Here is a 24,826-nt window from a genome sequence, read left to right as displayed (position 1 = left end):
AAATTCATGTTTCACAAAGTACAATTCTTTTCCGGACTCAATCAAGATTGCTATCAGGGATGATAACTCTCAAATTCTTTTTATTGGATCAAAATAGTTTATTTTTTTATGGCTGATTATAAAGTAATCCTTCCTCTGCATCTGAGTTGGGTTTTGGTTTAATTTTTTTTTAATTCCTAATTTCGTTTAGTTAAGTCTTAGGATGTTAGGTTTGGGATAAGACGGGTTATGTCTCCCCCATTATATTTCTTCATTTATCTTCTATCAATAAAATTTTGAAGTCCAGCCAGGGAACCCAGATAAGTTCCTAGTTATAAAAAATAATAAAAAACCCAAGAGGGGGTATGGTGGTCAATTTATAGCCTCTGGGCAAGGGGCACACCCCTAGATAGAAAACACTTGCCTTTGTATGAAATAAGGGAAATGGTTTCTTTGGGCAAACATAACCCTTACGCCTAAACACAAGGGATTGAAATGACCCCCCCCCCCTTTCCCATGAAATAAATTTGCCAAAAAGAAATAGGTGTTGGTTCCTTCATACCACCCCAACATAAGAAATGTTATCTTTAATCTAAATTAAAAACATAAGAAATGTAATCACTCTGACCCAACTTTTTCCCTTCACACAATTGAAAAGACATTAAGAAGGAAAAAGATCCCAACGACCCAATGTGCAAATTCCATCCCAAGCCCTCACATTAGATGTCATGGAGCCATTAACCTCACACCCCCCCACAACACCAAATTTGAGTTCTTGAATATAAACCTCTAAACTATTTGCAACATTAGCAGGGAGATATGAAATCGTGAATCCCAAATAACAAGCTAGTATTTCTGAAAGGAATTTCAAAGCAGAGGAGCTGTTGTGAATTTACACTTTTTTACCTCTTTATGGTCCTTTTCCTAGTTCATGAGTCTTATTTACAGTGATTAGGCTAGACACCACATAGAAATCACAGGTGTTCTACCCAAATGTGTTCTCCCCACTGTAAGACATGTAGAGAAAACCATCTTCGTCCTTGTTTTCCTCATAGATAGCAGACATCATGGCAGCTGCAATAACAAAGATATAGCATGATTAGTCAATTTGAGAAAACAATTGAGCTACATTGTGCAGAATTCTTACGAAACAGGAAATGCACGTAAGCTTTAAATTGACACAAATTGGTTGCAAAAATAATCAAAAAATAATCAATCTTATAAACACAATTCTTCACTTTGAGCAACTTTCCCGACGTATAAACAGTGCAGTTAGGTTTGGTGGGGATTGAGTTGCGAAGAGAAGTGCATCTACCAGAACTAAGTATTACAACAAAAGCATTCCACCAATAACTGACAGACTAGATCCCAACCCACCGAAAGAGTTGATTGGTAAGTTGTCAACATGTTCAGCTTATCTTAACCCATACCACATGCATATGCAATATCAAAAGCAACAAAGATCAAAAGAGGAACAGAGAAGTGGGAGGGAGTCCATGCTATTATATCACAGTCACACAGAATACTCACCAGTGGGTGGTAGGACATTCTTGACAAATATGAATATGGCCTTCTCAGCACTCAGCCTTATCCTCTTCCGGACCACATAAACAAATTGCCCAACGGTCAAATCAGCAGGAACCAAATATCTGCATTCAAGGCAAGGGAAAGGATATAACCACAAGAGTTCAACAAAAGTGGAAAAGAAAAGAGATACAGAGAAATATGTGAACAAGTTCCCATTACAATGCTAGCCTCACATACCCATGTCTAAATGCCGAAATACAGAAAAGATTTGGTTCTCAAGATTCAGAAACTAACACCACAACATATTCTTATTTCATGAACCCAAGCACTACCTTAAGTTTCGAGACAAAAGTAGTAATATTTCTGGTGGAGGTGATGTCTATTGAAAAAACCAATCAAATCCAGACATTATTACAATACCCATATTGATCAACTAGCAAAAATTGTAGTAGGCACAGAGATCAATGGACAGTTTATCCTAATCTAACCGTAGCAACAGACCATATTTGCTACTTCACACTTCTGGAAGAGAGGTTCACAATTTGTAGCCCTACTCACAGAACGCACTGCACTATTTGCACTGAATCTATGTTAAACTTGTCAAAAGACAAATCTCAAATCAACCAAAAGACCATCCAAGTTATGCATGGTGAGTTGGGGAAACTCTAGACATTTGTTTCCCAAGCATCACCCAACCAATCAGAAAGCACTCATGAGAACAATGCTAGAGACAGTAGCTCTATAAGATAACATTCGTTCTAAGCAACATATACTATAGTAATAAGTTAACATACGTGCTAAGCAACATATATTATAGAAATATTTTTACAGGGAATTGTATAATACATATTTAGGATATCATTCAATTTTATCCAAACACCACCCCCCCCCACCCACACACGCGAAAAAAAAAAAGAGGATATCATTCAAATAGAAGTTTGCTCAAAGTTAAAATTTAAATGCACATCCACATGCTAAGTTAATTGTCTCTAATGCACATTTATTTCCAGTTAAGGGCCATTACTTATGGCAATGGTAGAAGGTTCGGGCTGCCAGGGAAAATGCTTGGGTTTGAGTTTTGAGAGCAGCCACTTTGTGCAAAAATGTGAAGGTTAGGACTGATTCCAAACTCACCCCTCCCCAGACCCACTAGCACTGGGTAATGCTTCTTTCTTTCTTTCTTTCTTTTTTTTTTTTTTTAAAACATTTCTTTCCAGTTAGTGGATGAAAAATCAAGTCGTCTGACTTCTGCCAATCATTGCAACAATGTAGTAATCATGGTTAAAAGAATCAAGATCGGTGGAATTGGCCAGTTCAAATTAGGATAGGATCGATGGCATCGGCCCAATTCAAATCGGGATCGACCAAACCTGATCCTGATTGGGACCTCATTAAATGCATCAGCCAATCTGCTCCATATTGCCCGACTCGGCCGATACAGTATCTGCTCTAAAACCCTGCTGGTGGAACTCAAACCCTACAGATTCAGAATCACCACCACCATAATCGGTCTTGTTCTCTTGCTGATCTTCCCCTCTCAAATCACCCGTTTGGTTTTCCTCAAAACCTACTTCAGATTCATGTGCAAACCCTAATTAAATCTCTTCTGATTTGTTTGAGTCTACTTAATCACGATGGTCATCCAACCCATAATGAGATCTTCTATAACCGTCTAAGACGACAATGTTCATCAGAAGAGTATCAAGGAGATGGATCTACCTAATGCCAGCGAATAACGACTCTTTTTTCTGTCATCACTGCAACATTCTTCGGGATTTCCACCATTGAAGAGAGCTTCCGGTCACGGTTTCACAATGTGTACTACCCGAGCAGGCCCTGAAACTTCCGAGACCAGCCATTCCCTAAGTTATCTTCCTGTACAGAAGTTTCTAATCCTTCCAGTTTCGGCCAAGGGAAGGTCACACTGCTGTCATGCTGTGGTGATTTCCGTGGAGAAGCACAAGAGCTCAGCCAATCTCCATGTCTCATCACAATCACATGTTGATGAAACTGATTGAGATCATTCGACTGACACCAATGCTCTTGCTGCTCTAGAGAGAGAGAGAGAGAGAGAGAGAGATGGACAAATGGGATCTATTGTCAACAGTGAGAAAGAACTTAAAACACTTCTGCGGATAGGAAATGAAAGTAGTTCATGAAACAGCAAAGAGCAGACAGTTGGAAAAGAAGTGATGAATGGAAGAATTTGGAAAGGAGAAAGGTCCCAGAATTGAAGGTTTTTCACATCATCTATGCATCTCTTCTTTGTGTTTCTTTTAAATGGCTCATGCAAAACCTCTGTCAGTGTCAGGCTTCATTAGGTGGAAGAACAACAGTAGTAGAACAGAATCACAGAGGGAGATGGAGATGAACACTTCTTTCATGTTCAAGCCATAGATAGATAGATAGTATTCATTAAAGTGAGCAATTCCTAGGCTATCCAATAAAGTAGATCAGTTGGGGCAGAAACAACCGATCCAAGCCGATTTCGACCAATAGGGATTGGAATAGCCAAAGACCAATTCCATCTACGATTCCGCTTACTTAGACCTTGGTAGTAACAAAACAAATGCAGCCTCATGACAGAAGATAAAATTATAAGATGAGAAGGGAGAAACTTTCCCGTCATACAAGACAATAGAGGAAATGGGCAGAATAAAGGGAACAGAACAAAATAAAAGATCACAAAAGAGGGACTACAATAATTTTTACTCCTAGTTATCAATGGCAGCAAAAAACAAATCATCCTCAGAATGACAGTTTAGCATCTTTACAGGCTCCTCATGCTAGACGATAAAATCAAAATGTGTGGAAGTACAAATGCACAAGCTACTTAATGATATGAGACAATAGACAGCATAAATGAAGGGAAGAAAAGTTGATGAAAGGCATATATGACATGTTACATAAATGACATAAGGCTCAGCTACATTGAAAAGTATAATAGCAAACATAATCTTAAATTACACAACACAGCTCTGGTAAATGTCCAAACCCTGAACATATCTCAGAGGACCTTCATAAAAACTTGTTGAGAACACTAGAAAGACAGGTTTCATAGTGGAAAAAGAAAAGCCCTTCTCTTGACATCCCAATTTAACATGAAGCATTTTCATTCCCCATAAGTCTCAAAGACTCAAACAGTCAGTTGTACGGGCAGTCCACTCAACAAATGCAGCATCCAAGAAAAATCTCAAAATCACCACCCAACACCCCCCTGGGACAATGGAACCATAACATATCCGATGGGGGACTCATTCTCTCACACACACACATTTATACTTGAAGATTGAACTTAGCCACAGCAATTAAAGTTCAATAGCAGTGGCACTGAATACTGTGTTTCAATGAAAGTATAGCTTAGTTTAAAAGGGGGATGTATAAGATTGTTGTACAAGATAATGCAATAAACACATAATAGAAATGTTAAGATGTTGGCAAATCATGATAGACAGCATAGCTGATATGCTTTTGCTAGCGTTTGGCAGACAGGCAAAGAAGATAAAAAGCAACTGGCAGTTTCAGAGACAAAAAAAGTGAACTAGGTATCAACATACAGTTTTCAAGCAGCGAAGGAAAGAAAAGAAAGGAAGAGAAAATGGCAATGGATTCCCTAGCTTGCCAACAATCATCATCATACAATAGAGACAGATCTAGAAATTACATGAAATAATAAAGCATAGCATTAAGTTCCATGTGCGAGATTAAAGGCAATAACAGATGAAACAAAAAACAGATCCGGAAAAAAAAAAAAAAAAAAGGGAAAAAAAATTCATTTACATTCAAACACTCAAACAATATGAATGAGAAGTCATAACAAGATTAAAAATGCAACTACACTCAAACAATATGAATGAGAAGTCATAACAAGATTACAAATGCAACTAACTTCTTCTTGTCAATATCAGGAATGTCACTTTTCTCAGCCTTCTCCACAATTACCTACACAGAAAAATGGTAAATTTAGAATATAACACGCAAACCATTTTTTTTTTTTTTTTTTTGGAACAAAACTACAAACAAAAAAAAAGAAGGTAAAATGTCCATACTGGTATTCTGTCTGGATATTTCTCCCTGATACGAGCAGCTTCAGCTTGCCTCCGTTCTGATAACAAGAACAAAAATTTTAGAATACAAAAGTAAAATATAATACAAAAGGCTGATTTCCAATAAATTTTGGCAACTTGTTCATTGTTTCAAATAATAATACTACCTTATCCCCAGCAAATCAAGAATTAAAGACCATATTTATAATGCATCCCAAATTATTTTAAAACAGGAGAAAGGAATGTTGAACAGGCAACCAACATTGTAATGACACACCATTAAACATGATCAAAGCTATGGTCGAAGCAACCGTTTCATTCCATACATTTTTGTTATTTCAAAACTTGGTGAATAAGGTAGAATAGTTGCCATCACAAAGATATTCAATCGAATGAGGGATATAAGGGTTATCAAAACTTTACCAGCTCTTCCCCACACAAAAAAAAAAAACAAAAACAAAAACAAAAAAAAAAAAACAAAAACAAAAACAAAAAGGAATAGTAGTTCAGTAAACAAACCAAATGACAATCAGGAAAAATGCAGATGGTGCAAGGAGATAGTAAGTATGTGGGGTGCAATAAAAAATGCATCTTACATAGCGAAGATAAGACAATGCCACATGCCATAGTCCCGATGGTTGAGTACCCAAATTCTCCAATTCTTTTCTCTTTTCTTAATTCCAATCCTTCTCATCAATAAAAGGGTTTTGAAGCCAAGAACACCACCTTTCCATATTATTAAGAAATAATCTATTAATAAATTCTTCCGATGAGAGTTCTTAATGACAGACTTCTCTTCCGCTCCATGAAATCATAATTCACTAAGAACCCAACATCAAATTCCATATATAGATAATAATCACACACAAAAACAAAGTAAACTAACATAATCCCGAAGAAAAAAAAATATGTAGCCCCACCTAAGATGATTAAAAAGAATTTTGAGGGGTGGGGCCGGGAACCACACTTAAATCAGATGAACAAAAATTAAAAATACAGGAGACAGCAAGGAGAGACAAACCCAGAGGATGTTCAAGCTTGAAGGAGCTTCTGGCCATGGCAAATCTTCGTTTACTGCAAGTTTTATCTGCGAATTTCAAACATGGAAAACACATAACACAGCGATCATGAACCAGAAGGATTCAGAAGCACAAAAAGAGAAGAAAACAATGTTGTTGGGAAGAAGAGAGTTGGGAATAAAACTAGCGCTTACCGAGACGGAAATAAACAGATGGAAGCCCAAGATTGGTTGCAGAGAAACAAACAGAGTTGAAAAAATATCTAAGTTGTCAAAATCAAAGTAGAGAAATTGGGAGATGTGCTTCCTAATTTAAGGAAATGTGGAGAAAGGGAAAGTATATAGTAGAGGAAAATTAGGGTTTTTTGATACCGACAAGAAACTGAAAGGAAATAAAGAATCAAAGAATGAAAGAAAGAAAAATATGTATTTGCCTGCGAAACAAGGAAACAACCGTATCCTTATGAGCTTATCCCTCCCTCTCTCTCTCTCTCTCTCTCTCCTTTTCTTTCTCTTCCCTTCCGAGTTGCGTCCCTTCCTTCCCAAAATAAAACTTGGAAGGCAAAATCGATGATCGATTACTCAACTATTGATTACTCTCTTCCTTTTTTTTCAACTATTCTTTTTTCCTTTTAATTAATTAATGGCAGAAGGTGCGAAAAGAATCTCTTCGTCCACGGTGGCTTGACGTGTTTTTAGGTAGATTTGAAACAATGAATCTTATTCTACCCAAGAAAAACAGTGAATCTTATCTTATCATTAACTTCTGACATGACATCTGATCAGCATCCCATGGGCAAGGTTTTAAGACTCGGGATTGGATAAGGTTGGAATCTATCTTGGCCAATACTGAACAGATCCAAAGGATCTTGACCACTTCGATCTGATTTTTATTAGTCACAATTGATATTGATTCGGATCGATTTTTATAACTACTGCTTAGATATTCAAAATATTTTTTTTCAATCCGAGAGTTAAACCCTATGATTAAAAATGGAGCGAGGACGCTCGTGGCCCATGTGGCAGTGCATTGAAATTTTATTTTCTTTTTCTTCTAAATTTCTCTTGCAATCAACCATAATAGAAACAAATGTTAGAAGAAAAAGAAACTACAAAAATATGAATCATTGACTCTAGGTAATCGAGCCTCATATGATAAGCATGGGACGATCGGTCATGTATCGATCTTTAATTGGGCTCTAGACAGTCTATAAACGATATATAAACATGTCCGACTCAATAAATGGGCTCTCTAAATGAACTCTGAGCGAGTTGTAAACCTGCCTTAAACATATCGAACTATTAATTGATAGGTCTTGATCGGGCTCATCGGATAGTGCAATTGGAGCCCAACATTTATTGATCGGACCAGGTCAACTCAGTCTTTAACTAGACGAGCTTGATCGGCCCTGCCGGTCCAATCATGTAATTGACACCCCTACATATCAAGTTCACGTACAAGAACCAAAAAAGTAGTTCTCATACGATGGATTGTTGGCGTGTGGCAAAGGAACCACTGGGACCAACTACCTCCACTTCAACCCGACCGCAAAACACGTTCACGTATGAGAACTAGAAAAGCAATTCATGGATAGTAAATTGTTGGTGTGTGACAAAGGAACCACCAGCTACCTCCTCTTCAACCCTACCTTCTTAAGCTTGGATCCGCTGCATGTACAATTACCTTGTCATACATGTGAGGATCCAACGCTTGTCCCATGTTCCACCATTACAAGAGTAAAGAGGGGTATATTTGAAAGCAAATGAAACAAGTGTTGGATCCTCACATATACAATCGTAAATGATTTAAATTCTACATTCTTCTTCTCTCTCTCCATTTTTTATTCATTTATTTTTATACATTTTTTTTCCTTTATTCAACCTCCCATATTTTGTTTTAACCTCCCACTTCTTCATCTACCATCCAACGTTTTATTCTTTATTCAACCTTCCATATTTTGTTTTAACCTCCCATCACTTCTTCTCGCATAAGAATGTGGTGGAAGGGGGTTGCAGGAAGGAAGGAAGGAAGGGGAGAGAGAGAGAGGAGGGCAAAAGTGGGTGGAATGGTGTGGGACAGAGAAGGTTTTAGGTGGCTGCCATGAAGTAGGGAATAGAGGACGAAGGGGGTGGGAGGGTTTGTAGGGAGTGGGGCATCGTATAGGGATGGTGGGAGAAGGTATGAGGGAGTGAGGGACAAGGATGGGGGGTGGGCCGGTTAGGTAGCAACAGGGTGAGCCCAAGGTTGGGGGTAAGGATAACAAAAGGGGCATGAGAATAGAAAAGGGGTGGAGATGCCAGAAGGGAGCGGTGGAGAAGAGAGAGGGTGGAAGAGCGGTGGCAGTGGGGATTGCACTCTTACTGAATAGGTGAGGGTAGGGAACAAGGGGTTGGGTGGGGCAAGGAGAAGGTTGTGGGTGGGTGGGTGCCACAAAGTAGGGAGTAGAGGAAGAAGTGGGTGGGCGGGGGAGGGTTTGTTGGAAGTGGGGCATCAGATAGGGATGGTGAGAAGGTAGGAGCAAGTGAGGGAGAAGAATGGGAGGGTGGGCCAGGTTGCACCAGGGTGAGCCTAGGGTTGAGGGCAAGGACAACAAAAGGGGCAAGAGCACATGTGAGGGGTGGAGCTACGGAAAGGAGGGGCAGAGAAGAGGGAGGGCGAAGAGGGGTGACCATGGGGGTTGCACTCTTACAGAACAGGGGAGGGTAAAGAAGCAAGGGGGTGGGCGAGGTTGCATGGAGGGGGAGAGGGAAAGCAGGAGAAGGAGGGGGTGGAGTTATAGGATCAGGATTGGTCGCGGAGAGGTTGCAAGGGAACTAGGGTGGAGCACAGGGGAGGATTGAGAAGAAGATGGAATAAAAAATTAAAAAAAGGGAAGAAGAAAAAAAAAATTTTAAAATGAAAGGATTGAATAAAGAAACAGAACTTTCTTTGCCACGTGTTGATGAACAGAGATCATATAAGAAAACAAGCTTCCCTACATAGATGATGTAAGAAAACTTTGCCCGAGTTTGATTTTTCAATAAACAATTATGTGAATCTTCGTGTGTGGATTGGGATCTTCGTCTTGGTCACTTAACATTCGTAATCATCGACGGTCAATAGTACAAACTTCCTGAAATGACTCATTTCTTTTCTTGATGAAAAAGGTGATTTACATGGTGACAAACTTCTAGCTTTTTGATTCTGGGTTGAAAACTTTCTCACTAAATGTTAGGTGGCTAAAGAGTTGGGTCTAGCATTAAATATAGGGAAAGTCGATAGTTTACCCTCCATATTATACATCCATTTTGAATTAGTAGTAGTGATAATGTAGTAATAAATGTGGTCTAATGGATCCCCTCATCTGACCCCTTGTGGTAAGGATGTCAATTTTATGCTTGCATCGGTAGGTCTGATCGAGCTTGACATATTTATAGTCTTACTTGAATCGGCAATGCAAGTAGTTAGTCCGTCGGGCACTCGACTAAACTGACCAACATATGCCCTACTTGAACTGACTCGTGGTAGCCTGACCAAATCCGACCATCTTTATTGAGGAACAATCATAATCTCATATCATTTCTCTTTTTTATTAAAGATTTGTGTCACCTTCTGCTATGGTGATTTTTTTTTTTATATATATAAAACTATAGTGATTTATTATTCAAATGGAACATTTATGGACCTTCAACCCACTTAAGAAAAATATTAACTATATGCCCGACTTAAACTGACTCATGGTAGCCTGACCAAGTTCAACCCTCTTTATTGAGGAACAACTATAATCTCATATCATTTCTCTTCTTTATTAAAGATTTGTATAACTTTCAGCTATGGTGATTTTTTTGTACAAAATTATAGTGATTTAATATTCAAATGGAACAGTTATGGGCTTTCAACCCACTTAAGAAAAAAATTAATTATATGCCCGACTTGAACTGACTCATGGTAGCCTGGCCAAGCCCGACCCTCTTTATTGAGGAACAACTATAATCTCATATCATTTCTCTTCTTTATAAAATATTTGTGTCACCTTCTGATTTTTTTGTATAAAACTATAGTGATTTAATATTCAAATGGAATATTAATAGGCCTTCAACCCACTTAAGAAGTTTTTTTTAAAGTAAACAAGTTTAGAGCCCATTTAGAATAAGATAGATCCGTAGCCTGATTAAGGCCTAGTTAATGTAGTCCATTAATACCTAACATCGACTAGCTTGATTATAAACCATACCATGCCCTAAAGCTAGACTCGTTTAGGGTATTCATGATATAAGGTTTTCAAGTGGTCAAACCCAACTAGGTCTGACCCAACTGATTGACAACCTTACCTTGTGGGTCCTATTCTAAAAAAAATAAAATAAAATAAAAATTCTCAACACAGTTTTAAGCCATCTCATCTATCACATCTCATCTTTAAGGCTGTTTCATCTGTCACATCTCATCTTAATTTTTCATTCATCTAAGTCATGCCCAATAGAGGCGCCTAAATAGTATGGGTATGTAATTTACCCATTAGAGTTAAATTCCAAAAGGGTAGCTTGGGGTGGGGGAATCTTACATTAATACCTTGCATAATTCCTTTTTTGGTAAAGATACCTTGCCTAATTCCAATAGATACATTTTTGCCCACTGGACAGCTCCTCTAGTAATCAATCGAGAGCTCTATCCAACCTAAGTTCATAATAAGTTCCTAAATTAGTCTAATAAACAAGCTAATCAATTATGTAGAGGGGCCACAAACATGTTAAAAGAATTAGAGGTAGTGATTAAGGTCATATCTAATAATCAACTCCAATCTGTTGAATTTCTAATGGGATCTTCTCAAAAGGAAAAAGAGAAAAGTGTTATAAGGACAATTATCATGCAATGCTTAATAGGACATTAACTAAAGGTGTAGCCTGAATCAAGACATGTGGATGGCTGAAGTCAAAAGCTTGGTACATTAGCTCTATATCAAATTATGTCAAAAGTTATGGTGGGCTATCTTATCCTTGCAAACTCATCATCATGTATTGGAATCGATTTCTTCTTTTGTATTTTCAATTTTCACCTATCCAAATTATTCTTTAAATTATTGGTTTTTTAATACATTATAAGGAGTGAAAGAATGATGTCAGGTCGCATAGCTTTTGCCTTCTAATACATGAATGTGTAAAATTACTGATGTAGAGAAGGTTTCTGAAGAATTTTTGAATCAATTGGACTGGCAGAAGTCTATCCGATCAAGTTGAAATTACTTATTTTTCCAACAACCATAATTTTCAACTTGGGTAGAGTTATGGGAGCGAAATTCTTTTTCAAAAATGACGATAATCAATAAGAATTCATTGGAACATGAATTAGGGATCAAATTCTTATGTTTTAGGGAAGCACTTGTCCTCCGAAGCAGTGTGTGTAATTTAGGAATCTTAGTTTTCTATTTTATATTGTTATCTTTTCTTTCCTTTGGAATAAGAGTTTCATTACCATGTGGATTCAAGGGTTGTCGTTAGTGCTAGAATAAAATTTAGCCCCCATACTTCCTATTGCACCAATTACCACCCTAACACCTGTGAAATAAAAAATCTCATCCATTTATATGTTCCTGAGAGATTCTCATTCACACTAGTGCATGCAAGGGCTATATGAGCATTCAACGATCTCAATCTTACCCTATTTTTTCGTTACTTTATTTTACTGTGTAATGAATCATAGCTTTAGCTTACAACCTAACTTATAAACTTCCCACCAAAAAAATAAAACCTAACTATAAACTATGAATGGAGAATTTAATTGCATGTGCATCTAGTATAGGTGCTAGGCCAAATGACAAATATAGCTACTTTTGGGAAAGCTTGGAAGAATAAGTACTTTTTGTTATGCAGTTGGTGTAGTTTAATGGGATATTTTTTTATTCCAATCTTCTCTTTTGAGAACAATATTTATTGGACTCAATTTTTTTCACCCATAGTGAAGAGAGTCTCTTTATTTTGGATATCTGACTCTTTCATTGATATGAAGAGGGCATTATTGACCTTGTATAAAAGGGGTGGGATTCAATGATAAAGGATTTTCAATCATTGGGTCAAATTACTAGTGGCCAGTGGGTAAAGGAATTCTTTCTTCCACAGGTGAAAGAAAAACTTAATGCATTTTTATTCCAATAATTTTTTTTTCTTCCAATAAATAATCAATGAACGATGGTAGGATAATTGGAAAAAATGTATCAATAGTTTTCTTTAGTTAAATAAAATTTAATTATTAATTTTCTTATTTTATTAAGGGAAAAAAAAAAAAAACCTCACTAAAATGTGTATTTAGCACTGCTATAGTTTCATTAAGGTCATGAGCTTCCTATGTGACCATAGCCCAAAATGTTAAGGGAAACTATTTCTGCCATCTAATGTTAATCTGAGAAATCTAATAAACTCTAATTATTGGATATATAAACCATCAATTGGATTATTTGTACATATCAAATTCCATAGTCGTATTGCAAATTTTCCCCTTGTATTTTCAATTGTTAAAATAGTGTAAAGCTGAAATGATGTTTTGGTAATTGAATAGAAATGAGATCATGTGGATGTCATTTATTAGTGTAAAGCTTGGAGGATAAAAAACAACACAAATTTTTTTTAAAATATATTAAAATTACAATATGTGGTAGATGCAAGGATTTGCCCTTAAAATTTAAATATCAAATATGCTATCAACGTTTGCCAATGCTTAATGGCTTTAATCTCCATTGATTTAATTCTAATTTCATTTGCTCTTCTCCCTCGCTCCATTTCTTGCTTTTTTTATTTTTTTATTTTTTTTAATGTGGGGTTTGGGGGAAAGGAATTCTGCTAACCTCACAAAAGTTGTGAGAAACGCCAGTCACGTTTTCAATATAAACAGGGCACATGGATATAGCTAGGATCTTTTGACACAGGAACCTCATAAATAGGGGGTGAGGAAAAATATATATATATATATATATATATTTATATAAAGGGTAAAAAGTAGTGAAATCTTTTTTTTATTAGGTCAAAACTTATCAAAGGTCCATAGGCCACTAGGGATTGACATCTCGACTCAAAAAAGGCAGCCAAGGGCGGAGGTGTGAGGGATAAAATAACATGATGTACACATCCGATTGGGGGAGGGGAAATAACATGCAATGATCTCTCCCTAAACTAAGGTCAACCTCTACTACATTGGCAGTCACCACCAAGTTAAGAGGCAAATAAAAAATACGCTCATCTAGTATCATTATTACTTTCACTATTATATGAAATCGATCATAACCTCCATTGTTTTCCTATATCTATCTTGAAGCAATGACAATCACTGGGGAAATGGGTGAAGGTAATAAACTCTGACAAAAATTTTTTAATTTAGCTGATTAAATGCATCACATAAGAATTTCGTGAAAACATTTTCTTTTAGTCTATATATCTTGAAAAATTCTTATATTTACATATGAGAGAGTGTTCCTCCAGTTGTAGAGGGAATCTTCCACACCACACCAATGTTGGTACAAGAACAGTATCATCCATGTGGGGCACATATGATCATGAAAGTAGAGGGGAAAAAAAAAACTGTATGTACAGTAAATTGACTATGTGGGAAACTTTCCCCTTCATATTTTCTAAGCAAAACGATAAAAAATTTCTCAACTGAGAGTGTGAGATTCTTCTCATTCAGAAAGGATTGCGCATGCTTAAGCTATTTTCACTTTATATATTAGCTATGCAGATTACAAGATCTACAATACTGATTAGATTGATTATCACTTTTAAGATTTTGATTAACGAAAAGGGTTAATCTTCATCTACAAGAAACTAATGATTAGTTGGGTTATTTAGTTTAGGATTCCTTGGCACCAAACTATGTGTCCATGGCCACAAACTTCATTAGTGGTGGGTCTCACAAATTGATGAAAACATGCCCTAGAAGTTCCTTCAATAAAAGACAGAAGCCACTGGTTGGGAAAACTCACATAGAGCACCATGGCCAGTACTTCTCAATCTTCGCTTTCACAAGCCCCTCTCCCCCAAAATAAAAGAGTGAACTCTGTGGGCCTATTTCAAGCAAGCCAACCATGATAATTCATTCTTATCTCTACCAGGAGACCCCCCCAACCTCCCCTAAGAATATTAAACTTCCTCCAAAGCTCCCATAGCTCTCATTAAACCCATATCAAGATCTCAATTCTCTTCACGTACCATATACTCTCTCTCTCTCTCTCTCTCTCTCTTCCAGATGTGAGAGGCCCTGAAGGAACATGGGTCAGTGTTATTCTGCAACATCAGCAAACGAACAACACTCAGAGGAGGATTCCAGCTTAAGGAAGAGATGCCTTGCAAAGGCAAAGGAGCAGAGGTCTCGATTCTACATTATCAGGAGATGTGTGGTGATGTTACTGTGCTGGCATGAGTATGGTGAATATTAGGGTTTGGTCATTCATGGTGGAAATGGTGAACACCCCAGTCAAAGGTGATATGAGTTGTTCCATGGAAGCCATTTCTTTTTTTCTTCCCAAACAACATATTATTGGCCTTTTTCTGGTTAGAATTTTGATAATACCCAAATGAAGTCAGAGAGTGATGATCAGTACTGTGGGAACAGGATTTTCACGTGAGAACAGTATTAAAGGAGAAAAAGGAAAAAGATCACAGTGGAGAAGATGGGAGGGCCAATTGTTTGCATTTTATTACTGTAATTAAGAACCTGTATTTAGGGTTAGCAGTTCTGGTTTTCCAGAAAGAGGAGAAGATTTTTAGGGTTTTCTTGCTTCACAAAGTGGTTGCTGGTGCCCTTGGCAATTATTTTGATGGAGATGAGAATTGTGGGGGGTTTTCTTTTTTCTTCTCTTTGGGGTTATGTCTTTCAATGTCTTTAATGTGCTTGCACGGGTGACAGGCTGACAGCCCCACCTCCATTGAAGATGTTTCTTCAGATGTATATATGGTAGCCTCCCAACTATTAGTTGACTAGTCCTCCAGATGTTCATCAATCTTTCTTTGCTTTAGTCCTTTCATGAAAGACACAAGACTTAATGATCTTTTGTTTTCATGTTACCTCTTCCCCAACCCCCCCCCCTTCCTCTCTCTCTCTCTCTCTCTCTCTCTCTCTCTGTGCTAAAGATTCTAGTGCTTTTATGCCTTTCATAAGTCATATCAGCATTATTAATAAGATTATGCTTAAGTGAGAAGCCTTTGGTAGCCAAGCTAACCACAGCTCAAAGTCATATCTCTTTGGTAAATATGATTCAGAAGGTTAATATATAGATGCCAAGGGTGAAGATCCATAATGTTAATATGGAAACTATTGGTAACTATATATTACTCACTGCATCTAATTTTTTTTTATTAATCAAACAAGTAAATTCATTGGAAAATAAAAAAATATGCATGTTTTATGAAATGGTTGTTGCTATATGTTCCTGTCAGGTTTCCATGTGGAAGGCGGATTAATAATCACATATTGATCGGATCAGTAGCCCGATGTATAGATTTATAGGTATTTAAGATAACTAGTCTATTAGGGTGAATTTTACCTGAGTCCCTAACAGTTCCTACATTTAATTGTCCACGAAGGTAGTTAGGGTTACTAGTTTCTAAGGATAAGTTTTACCTAAGTCCCTAACAGTTCCTATACCTCGTTATCCACAAATGGGGATTTATTGTAGGAGTAGAACACTAGTAAAATAGAGTACTGTACTGGTAGGCTGATCTTGATGCTAACCTTTTTCCGTATTTTCCATTGGAAAACCCTAAACATTTCTTTACAACCGAAGTGGTATTAGTTTTCAGAATTTCACTTCTTCAATGACTTTCCTAGCTTCTTGCAGGAAGTATTATTGTTGTCTATAAATGATAAAACCTACTCTCTCTCTCTCTCTCTCTCTCTCTCTCTCTCTCTCTCTCTCGGAAAATAATCCTCTATTTTTCTCATCCCTATTTTTCCTTGTTTTACTACTTGCAGAACGCGACACGTGGACAATTTTAAGACCAACGCACCGGATGTAATAATCCTCACCCAATCTTGACAGTTGGTCTCCTTATTGTCCACGTGTCGTGTTCTGCAAGTAGCAAAACAAGGAAAAACAAGGATGAGAAAAACAGAGGATTTTGATCTCTCTCTCTCTCTCTCTCTCTCTCTCTCTCCCCTATGTAGAAGATTTTTAATTATTATTTTCTTTTTTTTTTCTTTTTTGTGCTACCACTATTGTTTTTCCTTAATTATCAGGTTTTATTAACAGAAGATGATGACTGATATTGTAACAAGTGAAGCAAATTGGTCAATAGGTTTAATATTATCCACTAAGCTTTATCACTTTGGTTTGCCTTTATTCTTCATCTGCCCTATTTTGAATTACTTTTGAAGAAAGGGCACAAAGAGTTAACAATTAGCTTAGTACAACACTCATGTGTTTACCAAAAAAATAAAAGGTACCACACTCATGTGATTGCTGACTCTTGAAGAGTGCACCTCTCAAGTTGTCGATATGAATGGTGAGCAGCTGTTGCGGGGGATGACATGACTGAACGGCCCCATGTTCTCAACTTTAGTCCATCATCTTTCTCATGACTCATCCCTTTCTCCTCCATTCAGTCCTTTCCAAATTTGAATTTTTTTCTTCCTGGGTTGAAACATCCTTGAGATGGAGAGAAAAAGAGATTGAACTTGGAATGATGTGAGATATTAACTAAGCAACTAGGAAGATGAAATGACAATGGAAGCAAGATCATCATCTCCATGGAAGGAACTGAAGCAAAAAATATCATAGTAAGTTTACACATTGGAGAGGTCAAATCATGTGTTCAAAAAGTTTAGGGAAAATTAGAAGATAAAAAAAAAAAAGAAGGTTCATTTTATCATATTTTTTGTTTATTCAGAGATATTAGGGCAGGATCCACTTTTTGGGGAATATGAGTCGAACAATATCAAGAATATTTCTGGTGGAACATCTTTCACAATCCTTGGAGAAGTTTTCCAACAAGCTTTACAAGGAGCTCTAGGAACTTTGAGTAGTTGTTTGAATAATGAATAACATTTACGCACCATCAGTGCTAATATGGTGGAACATCTTTCACAATCCTTGGAGAAGTCTTCCAACAAGCCTTACGAGGAGCTCTAGGAACTTTGAATAGTTGTTTGAATGATGAATAACATTTACGCACTATCAGTGCTAATATTGACATGTTTGGGGCGATGAAAGAAATAACTGATTAGATTACTCACACAATCTTTTGTTAAATTACTCAAAATGAAAGTTGGGTATTACAAAACTATCAAAAACAGGCCTTCACCCCACTCGCATTTTTTTAAAATTTTTTGCCCCTTCTTCATCTTCCTTGATGCTTTTCCACTGCAGCCGGACCCATCCCTGCTGTCCACAGCCTCTCCATGGCCCTTTGTAATTATCTATCCTTTAGAAGCTAAGGATTTGCCATCGTATTATATTTCAGTGTAGTCAATATCCAACCCAAAAACTTAATCTATTGGGTGAAGAGACTCATAGATAAAAAAGGAGTCAGAAGAATTGTCAAGTTTGGAAATACCTACAATAATAGGATTGGAGAAAATATAAATGCAAAAGCTCAAATTATTAGGTAAAGGGACTAAAGTGTATGAGGAGACAGAAAGGTCCAAGGAAACTAGAAGATTCAATATCATACTATGTATCTTGCCAGCTCTGTAGCAGATGTTGATATGCCCGAATAAGCATCACTGCTAAGTTGGAACAATCACACCTAACCCACGTGTGCCTAGGCGTGTGTGTGTCTGTGTGTGATCATTGATTCTCAATTATTGGGAGCTGGAAGGTATCACTTCATTGACCAAGTGATACACCTCAGTCTAGTGAACATAATCATAGATAATCTATGGTGAATCTATCCTACCACAAAACTGTTGACATTTCTGTCAAATATAAATGTATATTAAAATTGAAGGAATAGATAAAAGATGATTATGATGATAATACATCATATATGGACTCCAGCCATTAGAATTTCAACCCTCAAAAGTATTTTTATGTTTAAAACAGTAAAATAAAATTTCGGGTTTAGCAAACTCTCTTTTGAAAGAAAATTTTATTGAAGTAAAAGAAGAACCAGATGGGAAAAAAGAGAGCAGAACAGCCATTGTATACTTTAACATCTCTGATAGTCTGATATGATTTGGTTTATATTCTATATGATGCCAGGTTTACTGTTCCAATGAAACACCAAAGAAAAGTTAAAATATGGCTAGATTGGCTGAATCGATATCAAATGAGACATTTTAGTAGGGATCAGTTTTCTAAATGGACACAGTAGCTAGGAATCTTTATGTATAATAAATATCATTAGGTCCAGGGAAGAGTTCTTTGTCCAATAAGTGGCCCATGCATCCGCATGAGGGTTAATGGGAGGACGCATGAAAGCATCAACAGGATGAGTATTTCTGTCTTTTGTAGAGAATTTTCACAATGATTTTTACATAGGTATTTGATATTTTATAAGGGGTAATGTTTTCTATCCGGGAGTGTGGTATACGACAAAACATTTTTTCTTTTCAAAATGACATGACAGGATCATGCTTTCATCACAATTCCATTTATTTTGTGAACCTTTGGACCATGGGGGAACCCTGACAATAGCCACGCTCCTAGACAGAGAACATTTTTCTTTTCCAAATAGGCAAGAGATCGTTGCATGGTTATGTTGCTCCTACAATGAGAGCACATGTAGCTATGTAGGGGAATCAACATGAATGGAATTTTTTTTCACAAGGGAAAGGGTGATAATTTTGATCACTCCTATGTTTATAAGCCATGCAATCAGGCAGCATTATTCTACCCTTTTCGAAATTATGACTGATCAGATTTCATCACATTTCTACTTTATTTGCTAACCATTGGGCCTACACTTTAGTTTGTTTTGAAAAAAAAAAAAAAAACTCATACTTATTAATACATCATGCACATACAGCAAAGAGCTAGAGGTAGTTTACCCACCCAACCCCCCTCCTAATCTAAAAAAGACTAGAGGTGAAGAAGACGTTGGGATAGTTACTATCACTCCCATACACTTGGCCTAGGTTTCCTGATACTTCCCTACCTAAAAATTTCCTTCTGATACTTCCCTATATGTAACCTTTTATATCTTCTTCTCCCTTGATGTTTTTAAATGCCTCATCTGCCCCCTCTTCCTCACATAACCACCGGTGACTCTTGTCCAAATTGATTGGTTCAAATTTTTCTCTTTTTTATTTCTAAATTATTAAATATTGGGACCCAAACCCCTCTCTCCCAAGTACAGTCAAAAACTCAACATTTGCCACCATTTTCAAATTCCGAGACTTTTGTTATGTTCTAGCCAAAGAGCTTCCATTCTAAGTTGTCTTCGGTCTACTTTTGTTGTAAAACTTGTTTGTAGGAACTTTATGTTATTGGCTCCCGCCACTGTGAGGCATGTGAGGGTCATAATGTATATAGCTTTACCCCGCTTCATGAAAAAACAATTTTCCAATTCAAATCCTTGACCACTAAATCTTAATAAAGCAATTTTCCAATTGTGCTAAGGCCCACCCTCAAGAACCTCTCTTCTTTGTTTTATAAATTCTTGATTTTGGCTGCAAGGCCCTTTTTGTTGACCAAAACAATTTTTTTTTAGCTACCACTCTTCTTTTTCTTCTTCTTTTTTAATCTCTTACATTGAGTTTAATTTTATTTTTTTTTTCACCAAAAATAAGAAGATTAAACTATGAAAGAGAATTCTTCCACTTAGACAATACCAGCATACAAGGCCAATAGGAGAATACACAAGAGCATTTCAGTGCATGTTGCAAGGGCACAACGTGATCCACACGGGTCATGGATCCCACTCCCACTTTGGTCCTACTATTTTTACACTAATAAAGTTCGAACACTATGGTATCTCAGAGTCATATGTCTTTTTTCTACGAATCTTTTTATTTATTATTTTTTTATTTGGGTATCAATGACCAATTTCTTTAAAGACAAAGTTTTCCTTCACCAATCTCTGAATGATGGGATGATCCAGATCTGAGCCCCATCACTCCCAATTGTCTCTCCTCCCCCACCCCCAAATTGTATGTGATCACAATGGCCCATTCACGGTGGCCTTAGGAAAACTTGGTCCTTTGTTTAAAACCTCATTAAAACAAAAAATCATCAAGACCTAAACAGAAATAAAGGTACATGATCTTATAGTATTTGTTTTCCGCCAATGGATACTGTATATCTATGTTAAATTTGTAACTGATACCTTACAAAAAAAAATTATATTGTTAAACTGATGATGAAAAATTTTGAAATAAAATTCAAGACGTTCAAGTTTACAGTTCATACCAAGTTCGTTGCTTACCAACTGTACTACCCCATTGGGTTGTACCAAGTTAGCAAAAAAAAAAAAAAGAAACCACATATCAATGAAGCTTGAATAGCAATAAACATCTTAAATAGATTCACGAGAAAAAATAAGCCTAGAGGGCAGTGTGGCCTCTACACCAAGACATAGGTGATAGCGAATTGACCACCCCGCTTCATGAAAAATGAAAATCCCATCAATATTGATGCTTCCACATGTGGGATAAGTGTTCTTTAAATATAGACAATTTTCTTAGGAGTGGAAATTGCAAAACTACAAATTGAATGTGTTGCTCGATGCATAAGAATGAAGAATTAACAAATTATAATCCGTTTGAAGCTTATTTATAGGCATATGGAGTATGACCCATTTAGAACCCAAATTGTGGGCGTAGCTGAGCCCGTTTAGAGCTTCATTTATAGGGATATGGTGCGAGAGCTCATTTATAGGCCGTTTAGAGACCATTTAGCCTGATTACTGATAGCTCGAATTGGAACATGCCCATGGTTAGCCTATGCGGCCCAATTATATAATTGAACGGTCACGGTGCAAGACCTTGAATTGAGGTGGCCGATGAGGCCTAACCGGACTGATGGATTGACATCCCTCCCCACTAGTTTTAAGTGGAGAAAAAAGAAGATTAGGTAATTTAGATAAACATAGTCACCTCTTGAATGGGGATAAATTTCAATTGTCATGTTGAATTGATTGATAAAAGCATTATTCGACGTAATTCATGTGTAGACTATGTTTGGTTGTAAGGAAAATTAAAGAGAAGGGAAGAGAAATTTTCATACTAAAAAAAGAAATATATGCAATCATTACCTATGTGATTTAACATTAACTTCAAATCATTCCATATTTGATTATAAAATTTCACTTTACTTTGCATCCAAACCCCTTTGCTATAATATGTAAAATAAAAATTACATATAAAATATATTATTACTAAATATGATTAAAAAAATTAAGTAGTTTATACAATTACATGGGGTAATGATTATAAACATTTATTTTTAAAATATAAAAATTTTACTTCCGTTCCTTTTAAATTCCCATTACAACCAAACAGAGGAGTCGTAATAGTCTATAAAGTGGAGGGAATAGGCGAATGATTGGGTTTGTTTAATCTATAATTTGCACAACATTTCAAATTGGCCATGAATACAAAGAGCTAGATCTTCATTTTTTTTACCTCCTGTAGCAAGATTCACAAATCTTTTAAATTAAAAACTTGAAAATTCATAAATCTGTGATTCTTTTCCACAAAGTATATAATTTCAAAACGTAGACACCTTTTTTTTGATAAAATGCATTTCATTACCTTAGAAAAACACAACCAGTACAGTTATCATAAAAAGAAGCAGAGATAGGGTGGGGAACAGAGTGTCTCAAGAGGAAGGGGGTTTGAGAAGCAGCAGCTTCAGATGCTAGGCGATCAGCTATTGCATTAGCCTCCCGAAAGGTATGCTGAAATCTGATAAAGGAGAAGGATGAGACCAGCCGTTGGCAATCGGAAATGAGGTTGGAAACTCGCCAAGGAAAAGAAGACACCACGCCCTTAAGGAGATTAATAGCTAAAAGATTGTCTCTCTCTATTATAATCGAATGGAGGTTGAGGAAGCAGCCCACCAGAAGCGCCTGACGGATAGCCCAAACTTCAGCATTGATTGCATGATTGAATCTGATACCAGCCGAGAAACAGCAAACAAAGTTACTATCAGAGTTTCGACAGATTCCTCCGATCCCCACCAAACCCGGGTTTACTTTCCTCGCGCCATCCACATTAAACTTCCATGCATCATGGGGAGGTTTCCAAGATAGAAAAATGTTAGAGCGAGTCAGCCTGGGCACAAAAGTAGAGCTCTGATCTTTGGCATCCTTGATAGCCTGTCTAAGCAATAGGATTGGATAAAGGATTTTCGAGCAAAGACCAAGTCCCAATAGGCAGATCAGATCCTCCAGATTACATTGCGTGAAGTTTTTATAATGGTATCCCTGTATTGGTGTATGATGTCTTGTATTCCGTCGCAGTTTAATTCAGGGAGTACTGGTGCAGCACCTAGACAGGCAGGACGGCGGTCCCGCTAGCCGGTTAGCGGGCCATAGGGGTTGCAAGGGGGGCAGGAGACCCCCCTGGATAGCAGGGGTTCCAAGGGGGGCAGGAGGCAGCCCCCCGCTCGAATTTTTTATTTGAGGGCAATTGTGTACTTTCCGGATTAGGGTTTTTTCGCTATATATTTGTAGCGAGGGTTTCTTTCTCTGTAATGCAAGCAATACTGAGAGGTGTGAGGACAAGCGCTGTAATACTATTCTCCATTGATAGTGAAGCAGGATCTCATCTCACCGGGGACGTAGGCAACCTTGCCGAACCTCGTAAAATCCGTGTGCATTGTTTGTTTTGTTTTTCCATTATCTTCTGCAACGTTTTAGGGTTGCGTTTCTACACCCTGTTGGTAGGCCGATAGGCTTTGATGATGTTGAAAATACCTGTAGATAGGCCTGAGTCTCCCCACAATGATTCGAGAAATCACTTTATAAATAAAATTACAAAGACTGATTGGCGGATAATCAGTTACTGTGGTGGGATGAGACACCTTTGGTATCAGGGCAATATAAATGAAATTGAGAGGAAGATTGAATGTATAAGTTCTGAAGAAATTCAAAATGCACTCTGTTACCTCATTGCCAATGAGCGACCATGTTTTGTGGTAAAATACTCCAGGAAAGCCATCCGGTCCTGGTGACTTAAGGGCTGGCATGGCCTGAATTGTATTCCATATTTCTTGGCTGGTTACAGGAGCAGTGAGCTTGGAGTTATCATCCAATGTAACCCGACCCAATAATGGGGAGAAATAGCCGTCATCAAGCACAAGATTTGATGTGGAGAAGTGGTCTTTGTAGAAACTTTGAAAAGCAGAACCAACCTCCTGATCTGATGTAAGCCTTAACCCATGAAAATTAATGAGCTTGATTTCATTTCTTACCAGTTTTTTCATAGTCAAAACATGGAAGAAACGAGTATGTCGATCTCCCATACTCATCCATTCTGCTTTTGACTTCTGCTGCCAGAGGACTTCTTCTTGTTGCAGTAGTTTTGTTAGAGTGATCAATTGTAACTTCTGCTAAAACCATTAGTGATCCCCGAAGGTGGGGTCAACATCCTGAAGTTGATTCAAGGCTGCTCGCACTTTGTCAAGGTTCTGGGTAATGTCCCCCACATTGTTTCTATTCCATTCTTTGAGAAAGTAAGCCAGAGCACGCAGCTTTGAGCGAAAAGAAAATGAAGGGGACCCTCTTATATTGCTTGAACGCCAAAATGAAGCCACCACCTGAAGAAAGGAAGGTTCTAAAGTCCAAAAAGCTTCGAACCGAAAGGGTCGATGTCGGGCTGGGCCTTGATGCTCTAGTTCTAGATACAAAGCTTTATGATCTGAAGTTGCCAAGTGTTCTGTGATGACCCTAGCCGATTGGTGTAGAGCCAGCCAATGATCATTTGCAAAGAATCGATCAAGTTTGGCTTCTATACGATGTACACCAGATTGTCTGTTTGACCATGTATAGCGATACCCATCCATTTTAATTTCAGAAATGCAGGCCCTGTTGGTAAATTCTATGTATGATCTCATAATCCGCTGTGGGATCGGTCTGCCCCCCAATTTGTCATCAAGATCCAAGTATGCATTCCAGTCCCCTGATAGAATCCATGGGGCTTGAATAAATGATGCAATTTGTAGGAGTGTATGCAATTGATCACTTCTAACACTTTCTAAGCAACTCATATAGACAAAGGTAAGATACAAATTCAAATTCGAAGTAGGTTGAACAAGTTCAGCATGAATACACCAAGACTGCCAAAGAACCTTCAGGTTAAGACTATCACACCAACATAATAAAAGCCCACATGAAAGTGATAAGTGATAAGTAA

The 24,826-nt window shown here is 37.3% G+C and overlaps 2 protein-coding genes across 3 annotated transcripts; one reads left to right on the top strand and one right to left on the bottom strand.

Moving 5' to 3' along the window:
* Window positions 1–745: 745 nt before the first annotated feature.
* Window positions 746–7,168, bottom strand: LOC122060154 (autophagy-related protein 8C-like). Of its 2 annotated transcripts, XM_042623341.1 has the most exons (6): window positions 6,766–7,168; window positions 6,574–6,639; window positions 5,556–5,611; window positions 5,396–5,448; window positions 1,510–1,628; window positions 746–1,053 (listed from the first exon to the last, which is right to left on the bottom strand). In XM_042623341.1, exons 2-6 carry the CDS (start codon window positions 6,608–6,610, stop codon window positions 965–967), a joined length of 354 nt encoding a protein of 117 aa, XP_042479275.1. In that variant the 5' UTR covers window positions 6,611–6,639; window positions 6,766–7,168; the 3' UTR covers window positions 746–964. The 2 variants fall into 2 exon arrangements, with proteins under 2 accessions (XP_042479275.1, XP_042479274.1); XM_042623340.1 differs by lacking the exon at window positions 6,766–7,168 and having other exon boundaries at window positions 6,574–6,731.
* Window positions 7,169–14,541: 7,373 nt separating this feature from the next.
* On the top strand, window positions 14,542–15,592 carry LOC122060155 (small polypeptide DEVIL 17-like). Its single transcript, XM_042623343.1, has one exon. The coding sequence runs from the start codon at window positions 14,802–14,804 to the stop codon at window positions 14,967–14,969; it is 168 nt and encodes a 55-aa protein (XP_042479277.1). The 5' UTR covers window positions 14,542–14,801; the 3' UTR covers window positions 14,970–15,592.
* Window positions 15,593–24,826: the final 9,234 nt, after the last annotated feature.

The sequence above is a fragment of the Macadamia integrifolia genome, chromosome 13, assembly GCF_013358625.1.
Source record: "Macadamia integrifolia cultivar HAES 741 chromosome 13, SCU_Mint_v3, whole genome shotgun sequence".
Lineage (NCBI taxonomy): Eukaryota > Viridiplantae > Streptophyta > Magnoliopsida > Proteales > Proteaceae > Macadamia > Macadamia integrifolia.
The sequence above is the reverse complement of the archived record's forward strand: the minus strand, read 5'-3'. Positions and strand labels throughout refer to the sequence as shown.